Source organism: Cetorhinus maximus, chromosome 23 (assembly GCF_964194155.1).
Source record: "Cetorhinus maximus chromosome 23, sCetMax3.hap1.1, whole genome shotgun sequence".
Classification (NCBI taxonomy): Eukaryota; Metazoa; Chordata; class Chondrichthyes; order Lamniformes; family Cetorhinidae; genus Cetorhinus; species Cetorhinus maximus.
This window is the reverse complement of record NC_135901.1, coordinates 37,228,798-37,253,997: the sequence shown is the minus strand read 5'-3', so window position 1 is coordinate 37,253,997 and position 25,200 is coordinate 37,228,798. Positions and strand designations below refer to the sequence as shown.

Below are 25,200 nucleotides of genomic sequence, written 5' to 3'. Positions count from 1 at the left end.
AGAATGCTCGAGGGGCCGAATGGCTTATTCCAGAATATATTTTCCCCATGCTCTAATTCAGTGCCAATGCTGGTCAAGGTAATGGTTGTTCCTGTTGTGACTGTGGTAGTGAGTGGCCGAGTGGACTAAGGTGCTGGTCGAAGCCCCTGTGATTTCGGCTTTACTCCCCCCACTGCTAAACTTTCCAGTGGTTTGTTGTTTGCTTCCAAAAGATCCTTCGTGTGGCCAGGGGGCGGCTGACCTGTGCAGTGTTGCATTTCGGTTGGAAGAATGGGTAGAGGTGGTTGGGCAATGGCACGGACTGAAAATCTTTTTTCTCTGTTACTCCCTGTATCCATTCTATTATTTTATACAAACAACAGTGAACTTTTAGTTTTATTGTGGTGAATTGGTTAAACCGATGGACTAGAAATTAGCGTGGAGTTTGTTCTAATCCTGCTGTCTATGCTTTTCCTGATTTTGACTGACTGTCTGCAAAATTAATTATCAGTTAAATTGAATAAAAACCATCCAAATACCCCATTCTTCTTATTTCTGTTCATCTGCAAACATTCCCGAAATTCGCAGTATGAAATGGAAGAGTAATTGACCACTCCTGATCAACCAATCACAACTGCTCTTTGACAGCAGCACACCAGGCCGAATGGCGTCTTTCTTTGCTGTAACTTTGTATAACTTTATGTTTCCCAACACCACGGATGCTCTTTCCCAGTCATTCTGCCATTTTATAACCCATTCTTTCGAAATGTACTTTGTTACCTTGTGTCCTATCCTTCTGAATTCAGTGAGAAGTTTCCCTGTCATTTCTAGCAGGAGATTTGGAACCAGACCAGTTGAATGACAGTTTAAATGGTGCCGACCCTTCACTGCAGCTCATTGTGTTTTTGAGTGGAGATGATTCCTGTTTGATACAAAGTGCAGGATGATCTGATTAACTGACGGAGCTGGATCCAGGTTCCAAATGGTCAATTCTGACTCGATTGCTTTGGTTCTATTTCAGTGGCCATACCTGTGAAGGAAATGATTAATAAGCTGCAGCGATGTGGTAGCGTGGCCGAGCGGTCTAAGGCTCTAGTCTCTATGGAGGCGTGGTTTTGAATCCTACCATTGCCAAATATTTAGCTGCCCCATTTGGCCAGATACCTCAAATTGAGTGCACGGTGCTGTATTCTGACAGGAAGAACGAGGAGACGATATAAATATGGATAAAGGTGGGATGTAGAATTATAGTTGTTGAGTTGTTCTTCCAGAGAGACGGCAAGTGAATGACCGGCTGATGTAGCCGTCTATGATTTTATATAAACAGCAGTGATGTCAGTATCAGTCCTGTGTTCACGGTGGAGTGGATAAGGGGATAAAGTTGGAATCCTATGGGGTCTCCTCGCAGAGGTACAGATCCTACCGGCTCCAGTTCTCAACATTCCTGATTTGGATAAGGTGCCCGTGGCAGTAATTAAAACCATGCAAACACTCCCGTGGTTTCTTTTTTCCGTTGGTCTGTGTGTGTCAATGTGGTTCAGTTCCCCAAGGAAATGGACAGATTTTTAACAAAACAAACTTTATTCACATTCGTTGTGCAACTTCAGATCAAAAAATATCAGGGTGAATGGTACAAGAGGAGCTTGTCTCCTCTGTATGCCCCATTACAACAGCTTACATTTAGATAGCGCCTTTAATGAAACCTCCAAAGATGGTTCACAGGGACATTATACAACAGAGTCTGACACTGACACACATAAGGAGATGTGAGGCCAAATGACCAAAAGCTTGGTCAAAGAGGTAGGTTTTAAGAAGAGTCTTAAAGGAGGAAAGTGAGGTCGAGGCGGAGAGGTTTAGGGAGGGAATTCCAGAGCTTGGGGCCTCGGTAATTGAAACCACGGTCACCAATGGTGGAGCGATTCTGATTGGGAATGTACAAGAGGCCAGAATTAGAGGAGCACAGATATCTCACAGGCTTGTGGGGTTCGAGGAGATTACAGAGATCGGGAGAGGCGAGGGCATGGAGGGATTTGGACACAAGGATAAGAAATTTTGAAGTAGATACATTTTTTCACCGAGAGCCAATGTAGGTCAGCGAACAGAGGGGTGATAGGGGAATGGGGCTTGCTGTGAGTGAAGACACGGGCAGCAGTTTTGGATGACCTCAATTTGCGGAGGGGAAAATATCCACTTACATTCCAAAACTGACATTCTGCTGGATCAGCATTGCCCTGTTTCCAAGACCAATATTGATCCTTTATAAGGTGCAGTTACCAGAACTATACAGAGACCTCCATGTGTGATCTAACCAGGGCTTTGTGTAGCTGCAGCAAACCTTTCCCTCTTTCCTATAACAGCCTCTGTCACAGGTTGTACAGCAAGTGGAAGTAGATTGTATATATCGACTGAGAAAAATGAGGAGATGCTTGGTCAGAATAAACTTCTTTCAAATATTCGATAGGAAATCAATTGCATAAATAAATATTTATTTTTATTCCGAAGACATCATATGAATCCCCAGTCCAACTCTCCGTGTCATTGGGTCAGGGACACTTGTTAATTTTCACACACTGAGCATGGACACTGCAGAAGCTCCTGCACCTCTTTCAATATTGTTTTTCTTAACTCAGAGTTTTCAAAAGGGAATTGGACAATTATTTGAAATGGAAAAAAAACTGCGGGGTTATGAAGGAAGAGAATGATATTGGAACTAAGTGGAAAGCTCTTTGAAGAAAGCACACAGCCGATGGGTCGAATGGCCGCCTTAATGAGCTGTGTCAATTTACAATTAGATCAATTTCTCTGCAGCATTCCAAAATGTCCCACCTCAATTCTATTCCTGTAAAACAGGATCTTGCAGTGCAGCACGTCTACATAGTTTGAAATTCTATGCCTAATCCCTATGGCTTTTTCTCTCAAATTGTTTCTGTGGTGTAGTGGCCTCGCCCGTGATGTACACATCCCATAAATGAATAAAGAAACAAATGGTGGTTATCACATTCGCTTCACATATGCAAGGTCACCGGTTCGAAAGTTGTCAGAAACGTTATCAAAACTGATTCATCAAATTGTGAGAAGTTGTACAATTCCCATTTGTTGCTCAACCACAGCTGAATATTTTATCTCACAGCCTTGTGACAATGTCACTTCCCCAGGCTTTGAATGGTTTTCTCCAAAAGGCGCAGTTATGAGAAAGAGACAATAAATGAGACGAATTGCAGTAAGATAGTTCACACATGTGTGCAGTGTTGAATGACCTGCTGATGTGCTCTGTCATTTTATGATTCTAATGTCAGGTCAATTTCTCTGCCGCATGGCTATGTTTTTCAGCCGAATTGTACTTCCACAAAACAGGGTTCAGAAGTGCAGTAAGACTGCACGGTTTGATTTCTTAGTCAGTCCCTGTGGTTCTGCCGATTGTTTCTGTAGTGTAGTGGTCACATGGTTATCACATAAACGCAAAAGGACCCCTTTTTGAAATGGGTAAAAACATTATCGAGATTTACACAAATAAGTGTGAGGGAAAGTTCCATAATTCACATTTGTTGTTGAATATTAACTGAATACAGTATCTTGTCGCCACATTAAATCTGCCCTTCGCCAAGCCACAAAAATCATTCTCAAAATCTGGAAGGATGAAACTGACACGGCACAAAAAATAACAGTTTCTTTAGTCAACAACAGAAATTAATGAGTTTACCAATGCCAATTCACAGTTTCTTGCTGACTGAAAGATGACTACCAGTGTGATCTAAAGACTGGCGTCACCCTAAAGACAGATGCAACATGATGGATTGGGAGACATGGTATGTTCTTATCGCTCTTCATCGTGGATCTTCATTCTTTCATGAGCATCGCTGGCCAGCATTTGTTGTCCATCCCGAATTGCCATTGAACTGCGTAACGTGTAAAACCATTTCAGAGGGTTGTTGAGAATCAACCACCTCACTGTGGGTCTGGTGTCACATGCAGGTCAGACCAGATAAGGACGACCAATTGAATTCCTTAAAGTACAGGTGAACCAGGTGGGATGGTACGGCAATCAGTGATAGCTTCATGGTCACCATAACTGAGAAAATACTGAGGAGATGTCTGATCAGAATAAACATCTTCTGTAAATTTGTTATGAAATGAATTGCATAAACAATTAATGTTTATGTCGAAAACTCCAGTAGGAACCCTAGTCCATCTCTTTATTTCATTGGTAATGGAAATGTTCATTAAGGCAAACTGCATGGATTCTGCAGAAACTCCTTCTTCAAAAGGGAATTTGGTAATGGTTGAAAGGGAGAAAATTCTAATTCATGGAAAGAGAGAAGGAAATTGCGACTAATTGGCAAGATCTTTGAAAAAAGCTGATGTAAATAGAATGGGTGGAAGGTCCTCTTACTGAGCTGTGCCATTTGATGATGAAATTGTTGATCAGTCTGTCTCCAGCATTCCTAATGAGAACAGCCGAATTCCATTTCTTCAAAACAAAAACCCAAAGTGCTGCTGCATGACGTCACCATTTAACATTCCAGACATCTCCATTGGGATCCAGGCAGGGAAGTGTTCCTGTAGCATTGTAGTTACCCTGCTCATTTCGCATGTGCAAGTTTCTCCATTCGATATCAGGGGAATTCATTGTCACCCAGCTGTGTGGAAAAGTTACATCGCTCCCCAGTCCTGTTTGTTGTTGAATGTGAACTGGATGCAGGATCTTGCAGCCACATTTGATTCGTTCTTCACCATTTAGCCAAATACAAGGTGTTTCTGCTGGCAGCGGGTGATTGGAGAGTGGCGGCTGGAATGTTGCTACCTTTTGCAATCTCACTCACTGTGGAGCTGAGGAAGAGCGACTAATTGACGGGTTTGTTTCAATACAATAGCTTGATAGATTTCTGTTGATTTAGATGGGGGTACATGATTGTTCATTTTCTTCATTATGTCTGAAATGAATATCCATAAATAAAGTTTGGTGTGGGAACTGTCACTGAGGGTGGCAGTCGAGTTTACAAGGTTGAGGGGGTGGGGGAGATTTCAGGCCCTGTAACAAACCAGACTTAAGTGTTAATCGGGAGAAAGTAATGACATATACATCACTAGATAGTCTCGAATCAGCAACTTTTTACTTAATAGACGAACGTGCTGACCAATTACGCCACAGACCAGACAAAGGCGTCTGTGCTCTGTACGATATCCCAAACCAAGATATCAGTGAGTTAAAGCTTCAGGTTGCGACGACTGGAATGACAATTGTTCTCTGTCAGTTTTACCCTTCCAAAGTAAAGGGCGGGGCATTCATTGTGGATACATGGAAACAGTCTGATCCCACCCACTGCAGACACATCCATGTCACCAGGAACCAGCTCTCCTACAACCGGGGCCATCTCCCTTCAAGTATTTCGGTGTTTTGTCTGGAACTAAGTATCTGATTGTCCCGAAGCCAATAATTCTAAAGGGGTTTCTCTGTTACACAGCGAGTGGTTAGTATCTGGAATGCACTACCTGAGGGTGTGGGGGAGGCAGATTCAATCGCGGATTTCAAAAGAGAATTGGACAGATGAGATTTTCTTAACCTGTCAGAGGTCTTTAGTCTGTGGAATTATTTTCCCCAGAAAACAGTGGAGGCTGGGCCATTGAATGTATTTAAGGCAGAATTAGACAGATTTTTGATACACAAGTGGGTCAAGAGTTATGGGGGGGAGGTGGGGGCAGACAGGAAAGAGGAGTTGAGACCACAGCCTGATCAGCCATGATCTTATTGAATGGTGAAGCAGGGTCAAAGGGCTGAATGGCCTACTCGTGCCCCTGAGTCCTTTGTTCCTATGAGTCGGGCCAAATGGCCTCCATCTGTGGCGTAGCCTTGGCTTTTGTTCTCTGACACTATGAGGTGCATGAGGGGAAAAATGGTCTATTTCTGCTCCTATTTGTTATATTATAATTCAGAGCCGACACCACCCAAGGCAATGGTTACTTTAACTTTGATAGTGGCAGCGTGGCTCGATGTGCAAAGGAGGTTAGTTTGGGCTCTGTTGTTTTCATGGGTTTGAATTCCAATTCTATCAACGTTTCAGCTGTTGTGTTCTTTCAGTCACTTCACCTGAACCTGGGCTTGTGGTTGTTGACGTATTAAGATGTCCCTCCTGGCAGGATGAACCAGGAGAGATAGTAGAATTCCTACTATCCAGCGTGACTGGGAATATGTGGGGCCGAATGCTCTCCTTCTCTGTTATAACATTCCTATGATTTTATATGAACAAGATTAAAATTGATATAAGGTCTGTAATCATGGCTGAGTGGTTAAGACAATGGATTTGAAATCCACTGGGGTCTCCCGATATAGGCTTGAATCCTGCCGAGTTCACTGCTCCTTCCTTTAGGTGCCTCCAGATTAAAATTAATTATTGACTAAATGGAATTAAACAGCTTCCAATCACTCTCACGTGGTTCTCCTGCTTCCCTTCCTCGTTTCTTAATTTCTGTTCATCTGCAAGCATTCACCATAATCTCCAGACTGAAATGGAACATAATTAGACCAGTTGGTGACATCCTTGTTTTCTGGGTGTTTGTCTCTCCTCAGGCTTCTGTCACCCTCGGTGTATATGTCTGTGTGTGTATGAGCAATTTCAAAACTGAACAACGTACACAAGACTGGAAGGAGAGTGTGACTGTGGAGTATCAGCACTGTGCACATCCCTGTAATCAGTATCTGGGAGAATCAAGAAGATGAGATCCTGGTGTCTTTTTACTCTATGGTCTGCAAACCTATGGTATTGTGTCTTACATTCCCATGAACTTACTGTGTTTGCATCAAGCAGCTAATTGACTTGGGAGCTGGACGGGCAGTGGAAGCTGGAGGGGCAGAAGCAGAAAGAGATGCGACATGAAAGTGATTTGAATTTTATGTGCATGGGTTGCTTTCAGTGGTTAATGTCTGCCTTGTAAGTTTCACAGCTGCCGCAGGGATTGGTTTGGCGTTAAAAGCAGCAAGATTAAAAGCAAAGGCGCGGCTCGAACCCACGACTTTGAGATTCAGGATCGTATGCTCTGCTGACCGAGCTAGCTGGGGATACAGAAAGAGTCATCCATATACCAACAGACATGGAAACAACTGTTGTTTTCCACCTGGAGCCTCAGATTGTTCTGAATTTCAAAGCGTAGAAGGTAATCGACCTACAAAAGCCCCAAGGTTGCAATGCATTCCTCTCAATCATCAATAACATCGTTCACATCTTCCTCTTTTTAGCTGCACCTCCTTCCAAACATTGCAAACTCCTCTTGCATCTTTCATCCTGACATTTTTGTCTGTAACATTTTAATATGAAGCTGCACAACTATTGTGAATAAAGTTTGTGATGGTAAAAATGTGTTCAGCCCCTCGGGAACTGAACCATTTTGACACACAAAGGGGGATACACACAGACATATACACCAGGAGTGACAGAGGGGAAGGGTTTGTTTCTAAGGAGAGACATACACCCAGAAAGCAAGTATGACCAATAACTTCATTTTCCAGTTCCAACTGTAAGTTTCGTGAATGTACAGAAATAGGAAAACGCCCGAGTGTTTGGATGGATTTTATTCCATTTAACCAACAATAAACTCTGTAGATGCACAGTTAAAACCAGTCACAGTAATGAACGAGAAAGACCAATGGATTTGGGCTCAATGGCTTTAACCACTTGGCGATGACGACTGACCCTATGGTATACAAGCATAGATGGTGACAGCAGAGGAGGAGGACATGCGGCCTCTGGTGTCCGTGCCGGCCAATGGAAGAGGAATTCAGCGACTTTCACAACCCGCCTTTTCTGCACAGCAATTTATATTTTTATTGTCTCTCCTCGCTCTCCCTGTTAAAATAAAACACCGCACACATCTGTTCAAACTTTAGTCTGGCACTTCTTCGACCAATGGGAGTTCTGAAAGTGCAATTTTGGTTACTGTCAGCTTCAAACCGACACCTCCACAGAAACCAGAAGTACGATCCAGCACCTTATACTGCTCGACCACCCACTATCAAGGTCAGGCTGTTACTCCTCATCGCCTTGGCTGGTATTAATAATGAAATAGAACAGAAGTAAAGCAGCAACAATACGTCATAAGGCCCCACAAGCCTCCTCCGTCACTTCATAACATTATGGCGGATCTCCAGCCCCAACAGCAATTTCCCACCCTATCCCGATGACCCTTCATTCCCTTAGGGTCCAAAAATCACGAGAATTTTTGGATAAAAGGAAAATGCTGTGGATGCTGGAAATATGAAATAAAAACAGAAAATGCTGGACAAACTCAGCAGTCTGGCAGCATCTGTTGGAGAGAGAAATGGATTCAACGTTTCGAGTCTGTATGACACTTCTTCAGAGCTAAAGAATATTTTAAGATGTTTTTCCTTCCATTGACCCGATAGATCTGTAGACACCTGGTGGAAATCAGCAATAATGAGAACATTTGACTCTCCCTGGGGAAACACCAAAGGATTTTGAAAGCATCCATTTAACCACTAGGCCATGATGATTGACCAAGCCCACTGCTTTTCACTCAATAATCAATAACACTATTCACAGCTTCCGCTTCTCAGCTGCACCTCCTTCCTAACATTGGGATCCATTTTTCTCAGGATTTGTTCCTGGATTTAATATTTAGCTGCGTTGTGCCCTCCTTTTGAAATGGGATTCACTTCAATATCGAACACAAACTGAATTCCAAACCTGATGGACAAACAATGGAAAACATGTCTCTCGGTAACACTAATCCCCTGTGCTCATTTTCGGATTCACAATAGCCAGATTTTCAATCAAATGAAAGAATCTTGTAGTGAAAAGATTTAGAAAGTTGGTGTAACTTTTATTTGTGACTCACTCACTCGGTGTTCTGTAAATGCTGCTCGGAGGCATAGTGATCGGGATATAATCTACCTGTGTTTTCCTGAGCCTGTGCTCGGTTAATTGGGAGGTTTGGGCCGGGCTGGAGTGTCTTGTGTCGTAGGGATGGGCAGTAACCCGCTGATTGAAGCTGCAGTTGCTGCTTTCTGCTGGCAGCGGGTGATTGGAGATGTGGGGCCGGAATATTGCTGTTTTTATTCTTTTCACTGCCTCACTCACTGTGCAGCTGAGGACGTGAGAATTATTGATGGGTTTGTTTGAATCTAATAACTTCATAGATTTCAAATGGGTTAGATGTAGGTTTGATTGTTTTCTCATTATATTTGAAATGAATATTCATTAAAAAACACTGTCAGTTTGGGAATCCATTGCATAAAAGTAGGCAATGTTTGGCGAATATTTTCTTGTAGCCAAAGTGCCAATTGTCGTCCTGGAGCTGTGTGACAATGAATGATGATGGGGAGAAAACAGCAAAGGCTTCGTTCCTGATGGTCTTAAACCACCAACCTTTCGTTTACCTGCCAAATTCCTACCAATCACACAACAGAGACACAAACAAAACAAATCTGCAAGATATCTTAAACCAAGTCAGCTATTTAAAGCTTCAGATTGTCAACACCGGAATGACAATTGTTCTCTATCAATTTCACTCTTCAAAAATAACAGGTGGGACATTGATTGTGGAAACACGGAAAAAGTCTGATCCCACCCACTGCAGACACATCCATGTCCCCAGGAACCAGCTGTCACACAACGGATTCTCCCTTCGAGGCTTTTGGTGTCTTGTCTGTTATTATCCAAAAGCCCATTTTCGGTTTTAATTACTGATCTGTGCACTGATGTAGTGCAGTTCTGGTGAAAGGTTACAAACCTGATATAAAAGCTATGTTTTTCTCTCCAGAGACGCTACCAGACCTGCCGAGAATTCCAGAATTTTCAGGTTTCTTTTATTTCAGAAAGCCAGTATCTGCAGAATTTTGATTTTCTTTAACTAATTAGTGCTAAGAATATGGAATCCATTACCAGAAGAGTTTGAGATCCAGGTTTCAGCTGCAAATGTGTAGGTAAACTCATGTGCACAAGCTGAAAACGGAAAAGGATTTACTCTATCGTCCCAATTACTGACACAGTAACAGTCACACCAGTGCGAGACCATCCAGATATTTCACATGTGTAAAGGGATTTATTCAGTTTGCAAAGCAGTAAACACACCAACTTTAAAATTCAAAGGATTTAATCCACAGTCAGAGCATTCCTACTGGAAAGACACGGTTTAAATGTTCCATGTATGGTGAAAAATACCCCATCTGCTGAGACTCCATTGAGTTCAGATCTAAGTACAGGGGTTTGTTCCCGCCAGACCCGGGATAACGGCCGCCATCTTTATAGGGGGCAATGTGCAGCAGGGCGCATGCGCGGTTACCCTGGTACAGGCAGCAGGAGGAAAAAATGTTGTGAATTTCTATCCTGGACTGACAATGATGGATTTCGTAAATTCCATTTACAGAGAAGATGAGGTTTTGCAGATGGGAAATTCAAACCAATCATCACATCAGAGTCTGCAAGAATCACTCGATTCATCCGGACCTGGAAATTATCAGTCTCTGAGTGTAAGCATTGACTTCCAGGTCATTACCGCTCACTGTGTAAACTTTTTTCCTCATATCCCCATTGTAGATCTTCACAAAATCTTTAAACTGTCTCCCATAACCCTTTTACGATCAGCTAACAGAAATAGATTTTCTTCAACTATCTCATAGTGATCACTGGTTTGTACAGACCCAGATGTTCTATGTCCATGTGTGTGACATCATCACACATCAACAATTACACGGTGACATCACCCCGCTCCCTGGGTATTTCCTCAGCTGGGAGATTTTTCTCTGATTCCAGTGCTTCTGATATCTTTCCAGCTGCAGGATCCAGCAGATTTTAAAAATGAAAACGTTTCAGAGGTGAATATTTTTCACCATTTAGCTACAACTTTTAGTTTAAGTTTTAGTTCTACGCTCTGCATCTGAGAGGTTCCATGGCTCTGGGGCTGGTGTGGCTCCTTTACTGTGGATCTGAATCCACGTCCATCTGTTGCTCTGTTTCACCTCTGCCCTCCCTGATCACCTCTCTGCCATTGTCTAACTGACTCTGTCCCTAATACTGGGTGTATTTTAGCTCTGTTTAGGGTTTTACTGCTACTTCTACCAACTGTGTCTCAATGAGGTTTCCTCCACTGCCCATCCCCCAATCATGTGCTGCTGTCTTACCAGCTTTATCTTCCCACAGTACCTTTCATAGTCAGGAATTGTTTTTCCTGTGCTATAGACCATTTCTCTTCCACTTCTGAGCTTATGTTAACCATCAAATTCTGCAGCATGTTTATTCCCTGTAACTCATTCTGCACACCCTGAAACATTAACTCTGTTTCATTCTCCAGATACCAGCAAATATTGCCAATCCCCAGTTACCTGTGGGGACGATGATGTTTGACCTTCTTGAACCGCTGCAGTGCGTGTGGTGAAGGTGCTTCCACAATGCTGTTAGGTAAGGAGTGACAGGTTATTCACCCAGAGATGATGAACAGTGATATATGTCCAAATCAACAACAACAATTTGTGTTTATATCACACTTTTAATGTTATACAGTTTTCTGCGATATTTCACGGAAATGTTGGAAAACAAGGTTTGACCCTGAGCCACATGAGGAGATGTTCGGGCAGGTGACCATTAATTTGGTCAAAGAGGTCGGTTTGAAGGAACATCGTAAAGGATGAAAATGAAGTAGAGAGGCGGAGAAGGTTTAAGGAGGGAATTCCAGAGCGTGGGCCTTGGAAACTGACAGAATGGCAATCAGGGATGGAGTGATTAAAATCAGGAATTCGAGGAGCGTGGATATCTCGGGGTGTATTGAGGCTGAAGGAGGTTGCAGAGATAGGAATGATCACAACTGTGGGGGAAAACAAGGATGAGAATGTGAAAATTTAGGTGCTTCTTAAATGGGTGCCTTCAAATCATTTCTCTAGTTTGTGAATGGCTGTGGGCCAAGCTCTGATCCTTGGGGTCCCCCACAAGTAATAGCCTGCCATCTTGAGAATGAGCTGTTTATTCCGACTCTCTGTTTCCTGTCTGTTCACCAATTCTAAATCCATAGCAGAATATTACCCCAATCTCTTGTGCTCGAATTCTGTTCACTGACATCCTGTGCTTTGTTCAGTAACCTCCTCCCTCTGTCTCTCCCACTCCCCTCTCTCTTTTTCTCTCTCTCTCTGTCACGTAGAATTCTCTAGACCAGCGAGTTGTTGATACTCCATCACTGAATATTTTTCAGGCTGCGATGGATTTTTGATCTCTCAGGGAGGCGAGGGATATGGGGAGTGATTGAGAAAGTGGAGTTGAAGCCCAAGATCAGCCACGATCATTTTGAATGGTGGAGCAGGCTCGACGAGGTGTTAGGTCTTCTCTTGTTCCTATTTCTTCTGTTCTTATAGAGGCCAGAGTCTTGTGTCGGCCCAGACTGGGTGACAGGTTCCCTTCCCTGATGGACATTAGTGAACCAGTTGGGTTTTTATGACAATCCAGCAGTTTCATGGTCATTTTTTCCTCGTGCTGGCCCCACAAATTCCCAGATTCATTCAGCTCAATTTCACAACCTGTCTTTGTGTTTTTGTGGGTTCTTTCTCATTCACATTTTCTGTTTTAAATCAATTTCACAGAGTATGAGAAGGGGAGGATTTGCAGTCAGGAAACTGAAACCAGATCACAGAAACATCAGGATCTGACGGAGTCACCCAATTTATCAAAGCCTGAATATCATCGGATTTTGAACATGGAAGGAAAAAGCACCGTTCACAGTGGGGAGAAACCATACACGTGTTCAGTGTGTGGACGAGGCTTCAGCTGATCATTTGGCCTGTCGAGACACAAGCACAGTCACAGCGGGGAGAGTCCGTGGAAATGTGGAGCGTGTGGAAAGGGATTCAGAACCCCATCTGAGCTGGAAACTCATCAGCGCAGTCACACTGGGGAGAGACCGTTCACCTGCTCAGAGTGTGGGAATGAATTCACTCATTCATCCAAACTCCTGAAACACCAGCGAGTTCACACTGGGGAGAGATCTTTCAAATGCCCAGACTGTGGAACGTGCTGTAAAAGCTCTTGGGATTTGATGTTCCATCAACGTGTTCACACTGACGAGAGACCGTTCACCTGCCCTCAGTGTGGGATGAGATTCACTGATTCCTCCACCCTGCTAACACACCAGCAAGTTCATGAGTAACGACAGTGATTGGATTTTGCTGTTAATCACATCCAGGACTGAACCATGTTCAGTGGGGTCTGTTTCTGCTGATGTTAGTAAATCCCAGAACAGTTATAAGCCTTAATGACCTGGCTAAAAATCAATCAGCTTTGTGTTGAATGCACACTTTGTTGAGTCTTTCTAATATCTCTAACACAAGTTAGTTCCTTTTGAAGGGCTCTCTGTCTCTCCTGTCTCCTCCATCCTCACCTTGTGAGGAGCTCATGAAGTTTCTTTGTCACTAAGATTAAGACAATCCGATCAGCTGCCTCTGCTGCTTCCCTCCCTTCCACTAACCCACTGGGACAAACTGTCACTGAAGTTCCCCCTTGCCTGAGCTCTGAACCCACATCTTTCTCCAGATTCTCTCCCATCTCCCCTCATGTCTTCTCAGTGCTCATCTTGTCAATGAGACCCACCCTCTGCTCCATTGACCCTATTCCCACTAAACTGCTGATCACCCAACTTCCCCATGTTCACTGATATTGTTCACAATTCTTTCTCTCCAGGTACTGTCACTCTCTCCTTCTAATCTGCCATCATCACCCCCTCCTCAAAAAACAAACCTTTCACCCCATCGTCCTTACTGCCCCATCTCCAACCTCCCTCTCCTCTCCACACTGTTACAACATGCTGTCACCTCCCAAATACTGGGATTCAGGGTGGGATGTGTTTGGAGACAGGATGTCCCAGTTTTCCACCTTTAAAGGGACAGGGAGAGGACCAGCTGGGCTGAATGACGCTGCTTTATGACATCACTGCAGTGCCCAGTAACCATTCTCCCTGAGCCCTGCTCATTATGGGCTGGCTTTAGCTCAGTGCTGTTACAGGGAGGGAAACAGGAGGAGGATTCGAGCCGTGTGGAGCTCAGGATTAATGGCGAGAGATACAGGATCAACTTCTACCTCACTGAGTGAGAAATGTCATTGTCCCGGACTCTCCCTGTCCCTCTGTATCCGGGGGATAGGCTGATGGGTTTACTCTGTATCTAATCCGTGCTGTATTTGACTGGCAATATAGATGGGCTGGTGGAGTGGGCGGTAAAGTGGCAGATGGATTTTAACATCGAGAAGTATGAGGTCATACGTTTAGGGAGGTCAAACAGTTACAGGGATTACAAAATAAATGGGAATATACTAAGAGGGGTAGATGAAGTGAGAGATCTTAGTGTACAAGTACACAGGTCCCTGAAGGCAGCAGTTCAAGTAGACAAGGTTGTAAAGAAGGCATATGGAATGCTCTCCTTCATTGGCAGAGCTATAGAATATAAAAGTTAGGATATAATGTTGGAATTGTATAAAACACTGTTGAGGCCACAACTGGAGTATTGTGTGCAATTCTGGTCACCACATTACAGGAAGGATGTAATAGCTCTGGAGAGAGTGCAGAGGAGGTTTACAAGAATGTTGCCAGGGTTAGAAAAGAGTAGCTACGAGGAGAGATTGGATAGGTTGGAGTTATTTTTCTTAGAACAAAGAAGGCTGAGAGGTGACTTGAGTGAGGTGTACAAAATTATGAGGGGAATAGATAGAGTGGACAGGATAAAATTGTTTCCCTTGATGGAAGGGGACATAGATTCAAAATAAGGGGCAGAAGGTGTCGGGGGGACATGAGGAAGAACTTTTTTAAGCAGAGGGTAGTGGGTGTCTGGAATTTGCTGCCCAAGTTGGTGGTAGAGGCAGAAACTTTAAACTCTTTTAAAAAGTATGTGGATCTGCACCTAAAATGCTGTAAGCTGCAGGGCTATGGGCCGGGTGCAAGAAGGTGGAATTAGAAAGGGCATTTGGGTGTCCTCGGGCTGGCATGGACAAGATGGGCCGAATGGCCTCTTTCTGTGCTGTAATTTTTCTATGGTTCTATGGAATGTTTGATTTTGACAATAGCTGTTCACCTCGATGATGATGAGATAAACCCATCAGCTTCTCCCCTGGACACAGATCCTTAAAGACAAGGAGTGTCTGTAATATTTTGGACCATGTCCTTGACCCAGTTTTGAAATCCTTGCTCACATCTCCTCTCATCCTGCTTTGTTCTAATGAAAAGACTCCCAGTTTCTCCAGTCTCTCCTCATGGGAAAGAGAAGTTGGAATGAAGTTAGAAACACAAACAGGAGCTTCACAGCAGTCAGGTCACCATTAGAAAACATTTCATTCCACAGTCAGTTGTTATCATCTGGAATACACTGTTTGAAAGTTTGGTGGGAGCAGATTCAACAGTAACTTTCAAAAGGGAATTGGAGAAATGCTTGAAGGAAAACATTGACCGGGGCCATGGGGAAACAGCAGAAGAGAGGATTATTCAGATCGCTCTTCCAAAGAGCTGGCAAAGGCACAATGGGCCAAATGGCTTCTTTTTGTGCTGTAGCCTCTCATCCATGGTATCGTCTCTGTGAATCTCCCCTGCACCCTCTCCATGGCCTTGACATCATTCCTGTTATAAGATGCCCAGAATTTGACCCAATATTCTAAATGCAGCCTAACCAATGATTTACAAATTAATTTTATAGAGAAAAGTGGAGTAACAGGTTCAAACAGCATTTCAAACTTGTCCTTCAAAGTTAAAGATTTATGTTACTGAACCCCTTGTAACATGGCTGAAAGACATTGAGGTAAAATGCCTGATATAATGTGTGTTATAGGATAGAGAAGTTTAGTCTGAGTTAGAAACTCAAACAGGCTCTTCACTGCAGACAGGTCACCATGGCAACACTGATAGGACATTCCATTGCACAGAATCAGCTCATTGGAAACTCGAGTCAGATCAGGGAAAAGGACAGAGTTTGTCTGTTATTAACCACATTATAAACTGAAACCAGGGTGAGGAATGGAATAGATCAGACTATAATGTGTGATGTTTATACCTATAATTGTGAAACTATCAGAAATAACAGAATTAACAGTGGGCAGGGGGGTTTTGGGAGAATGAGAAAATTCCAGAAGAAAAGTAACTGCTGGGAACCAGGGAATGTGTCCTTGTAAATCACAGATTAGAGAAATTCCAGCTGTCTTTTCCTCACTTCCTGCCAAAACCCAGCAGAGAAGCCAAAGAAGAGTCAGGGGCCAGAGCTGGATCACTACAGGGTATAAAAGTGAGGGGATACTGATGTAAGGGGGCATTCGGGACTGGAGACACCGGAGATCAAGCTCAGGGTGCCTAAGGTTCCATCCAGCGGGCTGATCTCGCGTAAGTGACAGTGGATACACAGGACTTGCGTGTTTACTCTGACTGATGGATCAACATAAGAAATGGTGGAGGACAGAGAATCTAATCAGCTTATATTTCTTAATAAGGTATTGATGTTGCTGACACTGGACTCTCAAACCCACTGATTGTGCTTGTGAGAGAGAATATTGAAAGAAAGCAAATGAATGATTTGTAAAATTGAGTGGGAAACAGGAGGTGGGTCAATGAATAAAGTTACAATGATAAATGAGAGACAAGAGCGAACTTCGAGAAATAAAATATGTCTATAAATCTCAGAGGATCTGTGAATACTTACAGAAGTTTAACTAAATTGGGGTTAGTGCAGGAAAATGGTGTTGAAGTAGAAGATCATTAAGTGGTGTTGCAGGCTCTAGGGGCTGAAGGACCTACTCCTGCTCCTGTTTATTATGTTATTATAAAGAGTATTGTTTTAGGAACAAATATTTCTGTACAGGCTTTACATTCTTGGTGTGTGGGCATTGGTAGCAAATCTATTGCATATATTGCCCATCCCCAGTTACCCTGTGAGAAGGTAATGATGGCCCAACTTCTTCGTGAACCACTGTCTAGTGAAGGTGCTCCCACAAGGCCATGAGGTAAAATCCTGAGTTCCACCATTTTCACTCAGCGATGGAAGAGCAGTGAGAATATGCCCAAGGCAGGATGGTGTGTAACTGAGATGGAAACTTGGGGATCAGGGTGTTCCTATGTATCTGCTACCTTTCTCCCTCTATGTGGTGGAAACCTTAGGGTTGGGAAGTTCTGTCAAAATTCCGGTTGTGTTGCTGATTTTAAAATACTTTGTCTTCACCTTATCCCATCTCTCTCCCTCTCTCTCTCCTCACCGACTCGTTCCCCTCCCATGCACTCGCTGCTGCATCAATTGGCTATAATATCACATTCTTGGTTTCAATCATAATCGGAGCACAGAAAATGATTTTGTATTTGGCAATATCATAGTGGACTGCAGCGGTTCAAGAAGGGAGTTCACATACGAACATACAAGTTAGGAGCAGGAGTCAGCCACTCGGCCCCTCGAACCTGCTACATCATTCAATAAGATCATGGCTGATCGGAATGTAACCTCAACCCCGCATTCCTGCCTACCCCCGATAACCTTTCACCCCCTTGTTAATCAAGAATCTATCTCGCTCTGCCTTAAAAATATTCAAAGACTCTGCTTCCACTGCCCTTTGGGGAAGAGAGTTCCAAAGACTCACAACCCTCAGAGAGAAAAAAATTCTCCTCACCTCTGTCTTAAATGAATGACCCCTTTTTTTTAAACAGTGACCCCTGGTTCTAGATTCTCCCACAAGAAGAAACATCCTCTCCACATCCATCCTGACAAGTCCCCTCAGGATCTTATATCTTTCAATCAAGACGCCTCTTACTCTTCTAAACTCCAGTGGATACAAGCCTGACCTGTCCAGCCTTTCCTAATAAGACAACCCGCCCATTCCTGACATTAGTCTAGTAACATTCTCTGAACGGCTTCTAAGGCATTGACATCTTTCTTTAAATAAGGTGACCAGTATTTACACAGTACTCCAGATGTGGTCTCACCAGTGCCCTGTATAACTGAAGCATGACCTCCCTACTTTTGTATTCAATTCCCCTCACAATAAACAATAACATTCCATTAACCTTCCTAATTACCTGCTGTACCTGCAAACTAACCTTTTGTGATTCATACACAAGGACACCCAGATCCCTCTGAATCTCAGAGCTCTGCAATCTCCCACCAGTCAGATAAGCTTCTTTATTCTTTCTGCCAAAATGAACAATTTCACATTTGCCCACATTACACTCCATCTGCCAGACCTTTGCCCACTCATTTAACCTATCTATGTCACTTTGCAGACTCCTTAATGTTGTCTTCACAATTTAATTTCCTACCTATCTTTGTGTCATCAGCAAATTTAGCCACCAATCCTTCATCCAAGTCAGCCACATTCTCAAGGGCAACTAGGGATGGGCCCGCCAGAAAATCCCACAGCCCATAAATAAATTTTTTATAAGTTCAATGGCGCTGTGGTTACCTAGCATTCACCAAGAGGCAGAATGTGCTCTATCTGGGTGTGATTAATAGTGACAGTAACAGGAGAATCGAGCACATTAAGGGGAACAGAGGGCAAATAGAAACTATTTATGCTGGTTAGGCAGTCTTTCCTCATCTCATTCTATCAACATAACCATCTATTCCCTTCTCACTCTTGTGCTTGTCCAGTTTCCCCTTAAATAATATTGGATGTGATTCCATCATTGGACAACACTTACTAAACAATCCTGATTGTGCCAAGAGTTACACAAACAACCAATTTAAGATTATCAGTCAGACTTACTGTGTGGCTCACTTACACATGGTAGAGGCCACATATATTCACACACAGGGTCCTGTGCTTTGCAAAAAAAAACACATCCATGCATTGCACCTTTTCCAACTAAAAAGCTATATGATTCACTTTACCCTGTGGGTGTACCTACACCACATGGACAGCAATGGTTCAAGAAGGCAGCTCACCACCACTTTCTCAAGAGCAACTAAGGATGGGCAATAACCGCTGGCCCAGCCACTGAAGCCCACATCTCACGAATGAATAAAAAAAACTTTCACCGCTCCGTGGTATTGAGTTCCACTTTCTCAACACTCTTCGGGTGAAGAAGTTTCTTCTGAATTCCCTGTTAGATTTCTTGTTGACTGTCTTATTTTGTTGGTCTCTAGTTATGCTCTTCCCCACAAGAGGAAATGTTCTCTCTCTATCCACTCGAACAAAACCTCTCATCATCTTAAAAATCTCGACCAACCTCAGCCTTATTTTCTCAAGAGAAAAGAGACCAAGTCTGTCAATCCTTTCCTGATATATTTACCTTCACATTTCTGGTATCATCATTATAAATCTAATCTGGGCCCGATCCAGTGACTCAATATCTTTTTCTATAATATGATGACCAGAGCTGCCCTCTTCATTATGGCTGGTAAGATTTAGGTTCGGGAGTCACATATTACCAAAAACGGGGTCGAGCTCAGAAGCGATTTGAAAGTAGTTTAGTGAGAAGCAATAATTTAAATATGATGTCTGACAGGTGAGAACGGTACCGGTCCCGGAGGACAAACGGACGGATGACACAGAGTGAGTGCTGGTCTCTGTAGCTGGTGGTGACCGTCTCCTCTGAATGGTTAACTGGTGTGAGCCAGAGTGTGGGTGTTGGGCTGAAGCCAGTGTGGATCACTTCAAAATCTCTGTGCTCTCGAGAGCCTGTTTTAACCTTTACATAGACAGTTGGTTTACATATGGTTCGTATCATCCAATCGTATCAGGGTTAGAAATGTCTTGTTTCAGGGCCTGTGCTAGAGACATGTCCTTGGCAGAGCTAACAGGCCTGTCCTGTGTTTGTCTGCCAGCAAGCTGCTATGGAAGCTTTCTTCATGAGAGAGAAAGTAAGAGCTACTTCTTCAATATTCCATATACTTCTGAAAATGTCATAAGGTTATTAGTCAGTGATTTTTTACAGTCCGTTACTTGGATTGAACTTGTCTCCATTCCCGTGCCGAGGGGATTTCTGTGTCAGGCGGGAGGGGTAACATTTGGGAACTCTCGATTCTCCACCAATTCCCATTCCCCTTCTTTCTGGTGGATAATGGAGGTGTCACTGTGAGTAATGTGCAAGTTAATAAGAATTGTCAGCAAGGATTAATCAGCACTTTCTAATTGGAGATGTTAATCAGTGGAACCTCTCAGGCACTTAATTGTTGAGTTTGTACCAAAGATCAATTTAGGATTGAAGTAAAAGTTCAGAATCTTGTTGTAAACTAGTTTCTGATGAGAGTTCCTGAATTATGGGGAAAGACCATAGACAGCGGTTCTTAAAGGGACACTGCAGCCCCAAGAACACAATCAGCTATCGGTCCAGGATATTAAACTCCAGTCCAGTTACAGCGATTATTAACATCAGCAGAAACAAACCCCAACTGTCATAATGAACATAGTTCAGTCCTGGATGTGATTAACAGCAGCAATAACAACAGAATCCAACTCCTGCAGTCACTTGTGAACTTGCTGGTGTCTCTGCAGGTGTGGTGACTGAGCGAATCCCTTCCCATACTCGGAGCAGGTGAATGGCCTTTCTCCAGTGTGAACTCGCTGGTGTACATTGAGGCTAAATGAAGATCTGAATCTTTTTCCACAGGAAGTACAACTGAACGGCCTCTCCTCAGTGTGAATTCGCTGGTGTGTCAGCTGGTTGGATGACTGAGTAAATTTCTTCCCACATTCGGAGCAGGTGAAAGGCCTCTCTTTAATGTGAACTCGCTGGTGTCTCAGTAGATCAACTGACTGAGTGAATCCCATTCCACATTCGGAGCAGGTGAATGGTCTTTCTCCAGTATGAACTTGCTGGTGTACATTGAGGCTGGAAGACGACCTGAATCTCTTTACACAGAAAGTACAGTTGAACGGTCTCTCCTCAGTGTGAATTCGCTGGTGTTTCAGGAGGTCAAAGGACCGAGTGAATCCTTTCTCACTTACAGGTGAATGGCCTCTTCCCAGTGTGAACTCGCTGGTGTGTGAGTAGGTGAGCTGACTGAGTGAATCCCTTCCCACACTCGGAGCAGGTGAATGGCCTCTCTCCAGTGTGAACTTGCTGGTGCACATTGAGGTTGGTTAAAGACCTGAATCTCTTTCCACAGGAAGTACAGCTGAACGGCCTCTCCCCAGTGTGAATTCGCTGGTGCACATTGAGGTTGGATGAAGACCTGAATTTCTTTCCATAGGAAGTACAGCTGAACGGTTTCTCCCCAGTGTGAGCCTGCTGGTGCTTCAGCAGGTCAGAGGACCTAGTGAATCCTTTACCACATACAGGACAGGGGAACGGCGTCTCCCCAGTGTGAACCCATTGGTGTGTTAGCAGGTGGGATAACTGAGTGAATCCCTTTCCACACTCGGAACAGGTGAACGGTCTCTCCCCTCTGTGAACTCGCTGGTGTGTTCGCAGGTGGGATGACTGAGTGAATCCCTTCCCACACTCGGAGCACGTAAATGGTCTCTCCCCAGTGTAAATTCGCTGGTGTGTCAGCAGGTCGGATGATGTAGTGAATCCCCTTCCACGCTTAGGTGAATGCTCTCTTCTTAGTGTGAACTTGCTGGTGTCTCAGCAGGTGGGATGACTGAGTGAAACCCTTCCCACACTCGGAGCAGGCGAACGGCCTCTCCCCAGTGTGACTGCGTCGATGTTTTTCTATCTGGGATGGGTAATTGAATCCCTTCACACATTCCTCACATTTCCACGGTTTCTCCATGGTGCAGGTGTCCCTGTGTCTCTCCAGGTTTGATGATAAGTTGAAGCCTCGTCCAAACAGAGAACACGTGTACAATTTCCCCCTGCTGTGAATGCTGTGATGTTTTTCAGGCTGTGTAACTGGTCAAAGCTCTTTCCACAGTCAGTTCACTGGAACTCTAACTCGGGTGTGTGTGCGTCTCGGTGCTTTTCCAGACACACTGATGTTTGAAATCTTTTCCCTCAGACAGAACAGACAAACATTTCTCCTTCCACATTCAAAATTCGATGATATTCAGGTCCTGATGAATCGAGTGACTCTGTCAGATCTTGATGTGATGTTTGGTTTGAGTATCCTGGCTGCAAATCCTCCCCTTACATGTACCCTGTAAAAGGAGTTTACAAAAGTTATCACTGTCAGTGCAGGATAGAAATTCAGAACAAACAATCCTAGTTTCTATGGACCATTTTTTCCTCTCTTGTTTACTCAAAGCGGCAAATCCCCGTTCCACACACTCTCCCTCCTCCCTGTGCTGAAATCCAAAGAGTTCCAGATAATTCTTTCTGTATCTTTGAAACAAACTTGTACAACTGGAGATAACAATATGTCTGATCATTCACTTCAGTCATTACTCGTGACAAAACATTAATCTGAAACCCCCTGACCGACCATACAGAATAGCAGACGTTAATCTTGTGTCCAAAACTTACTGCGTGGAGATTTAATGAATGATCATGAAGGTGGTTTCTCCAAACCTCCCAGGGTTTCCTTCCTTCCTTCTCTCCCTCTCCAGCTAAGTTAAACCTGGGATCAGTCTCATTGCCCATTCCGGTTCCCATTTCTCTTCCTGATGACTAATTAACTCCAATTAAACACTGAGAAGACTGAAGATACTGTTCTCCATTTCCCAGATGCCAACTCCATCCTCCTCCCTGGGAACAGTCTGAGATTAAACCAGTCTGTTCACAAACTCGGTATTATATTTGATCTCGAGATGAGTTTCTGACCTCATATCTGTGCCATCACTAAGATCGCCTGTTTCCAACTCCATAACATCACCCAACCTCATGATGGCTAAAAAGCTAATGAAGAGGGAGAAAATTGATTGTGAAAGTAAATTGGCAAGAAATATAAAAACAAATATAAAGACCTTCCACAGGAATAGAAAAGGAAAGAGAGTAGCTAAAGTAAGCCTGTTTCCACCTCTGTAATATCACCTGACCTCACCATGTCTCAGTGCATCTGCTGCTGAAACCCTCATCCCTGCCATTGGTACCCCCAGACTCAACTGTTCCTGGCTGGTCTCCCACATTCTACCCTCCATAAACTTTAAGTCATCCAAACGTTTGCTGTCCGTGTCTTCATTCACAGTGAGGCCCATTCCCCTAACACCCCTCTGCTTCCTGACCTGCCTTGGCTCCTGGTCAAGCAGCAATTTGATTTTAAATTTCTCGCTCTTGTCTTTAATTCCCTCTATGGCTTCAGCCTTCCCTATCTCTGTAATTTCCTCCAACCCTAAAATCCTCTGCGATATCTGCGCTACTCTGACTCTGGCCTTGTACATTCCCTATCTTAATCGCCCCACCATTAGTGAACTTCAGTTCCCTCCTTTCCAAGCTTTGAAATTCTCTCCCTATACCTTTCCCTCTGTCTACCTCACTTTCATCCATTAAAACACTTGAGTATTGTAAAAAAAAGAGACATCCTGTCAAAACTTTCTATCTTGTACTCATCAAGAAAGATGCAAGAACACCAAATTTCAAAGATTATCAGCCGGGCTCATAATGTGCCTCACTTACACTTGCTGGAAGCTACATATATTCATGCACAGGGACCTGTCCTCTACAGACAGGAGGATCATGTCCAGGCTTGGGGCCTTTTGTTGAATTAGGAACATAAGAACAGGAGGACATTTAGCCCGTCGACCCTGCTCCGCCATTCAATAAGATCATGGCTGATCGAGCACTTCAATGCCTTTTACACACACTATTCACATAATCGCTTTGATTATTGTTAATCAGGAATCTATCAATCTCTACCTTAAACATACTCAATGACTGAGCTTCCACGGCCCTCTGGGTTAGAGAATTCCAAAGATTCACAACCCTCTGAGAAAATAAATGTTTCCTCATCTCGGTCCTAAGTGGCTTCCCCTTATTGTGGATTGTGTCCCCTGGTTCGGGACAAAATTAAACAAAAGCATGGGGGATGATCGTTCCCTGGTGCATTCTCCATGGCAGAGCTTAACCAATCAGAGCTGGCTGGCCAACCAGTCACCACCCTTTCCTCATGCAGTATAAATTGTTGTTTGCTTTGAAATTTTGTAGTCTTGCATCTGTCCATTTGAGTACATCATGAACAACTTCAATAAAAGCAAACAACTGCGGATGCTGAAAATCAAAAACAAAAATACCTGGAAAAACTCAGCAGGTCTGGCAGCATCTGCGGAGAGAAACACAGTTAAAACAACTTCAACATGTATTTTTTCAGCAATATCTAAGTTCTGTACTACTGAGTGACTGTGGGTTTACATTTCTTTTGTTGCTGATTTCGAAGTGCCGCACATTGTATGAAGGTCTCCCTTGGGTCCGAAAGAAATCCCTGTTGCTTATTTGACGCATAAAGGAGGCGGTTGCGCATGCGCCCTGTTGTTCATTGCCACTAAAAAAGATTGCGGTGACGCATGCGCCCCACAGTTGAGTGCCCCCTGTAAATATGGCGGCCGTTAACTCGGGCCTTGCTGATGAGGCAAGGCCGCAGCACCCAGCAAACCCAGGACTAGTGGCTCCTTCTTGAGGGTTTGGGGTCGATCGTGAGTTTATGAAGCTCCCCAAAGCACCCGCCGACCCTATCCGTGTTCGCGGGTTTATTTTCGGGTCTGGATCCGAACTCAGTCTTTGTAAAACCCGCATTTTTAATCCGCTCGCTCGAGCTCTCTCACCGTCCGTTTCCCCGGAATGCGCATGCTCCAGCTCAGAATGATTGACGTCAGGCCCCAGACCAATAGGAGGACGGGGCGGGACTAGATGACAGCGAGGTAGCGGCTGATCTTCCACAGTGAGAGCACCTCAATGGTCTTTCGACAGTGCAAACATATTAATAAGGCATCAGTTCCCTGAAACATTTCTCGCACTTCCCGCAGCCTGGGTATTTAAAAGGCCTCATCAGTGTGAACTCACTATTGTGTCTGCAGATGGGATAACTGAGTGAATCCCTTCCCACAGTTGGAGCAGTTAAACGGTCTCTTGTCAGTGTGAACATGGTGATGGGACGTCAATTCCCCACGCCTTTTAAAGCAATTCTCACACTCTGGGCATTTAAAAGGTCTCCCGCCAGTGTGAATGTGGTGTCCCAGCAAGTGGGATGATGCGCTGAACCTCTTGCCACACTGTGAGCAGGTGAATAGCCTCTCCCCAGTGTGAATTCACGGTGTTTCAGCAGGTCAGTCCAAAGAGACAAACATTTCTCTGGGATTGAGTTTGCTGTGTGTAAATCCTCCCCTTCTAACCCCCTGTAAAAGGAGTTTCCAAACCACTCGGTGTAAAAGCAAAAAACTGTGGATGCTGGAAATCAAAAACAAA

At 43.9% G+C, this 25,200-nt stretch overlaps 2 protein-coding genes and 1 long non-coding RNA gene across 3 annotated transcripts in view; 1 reads left to right on the top strand and 2 right to left on the bottom strand.

The window, feature by feature from the left end:
- LOC144697569 (uncharacterized) overlaps positions 1 to 25,200 on the bottom strand; it is a 721,063-nt gene that overhangs the window by 289,469 nt on the left and 406,394 nt on the right. The gene's annotated exons all lie outside the window — the stretch shown is intronic.
- LOC144697492 (uncharacterized) overlaps positions 1 to 25,200 on the top strand; it is a 756,645-nt gene that overhangs the window by 333,450 nt on the left and 397,995 nt on the right. The window lies entirely within an intron of this gene.
- LOC144698485 (uncharacterized) lies at positions 16,759 to 24,259 on the bottom strand. The gene is made up of 3 exons (XM_078570426.1): positions 24,129 to 24,259; positions 20,927 to 21,484; positions 16,759 to 20,766 (listed from the first exon to the last, which is right to left on the bottom strand). The coding sequence occupies exons 1-3, from the start codon at positions 24,257 to 24,259 to the stop codon at positions 20,388 to 20,390; spliced, it is 1,068 nt and encodes a 355-aa protein (XP_078426552.1). The 3' UTR covers positions 16,759 to 20,387.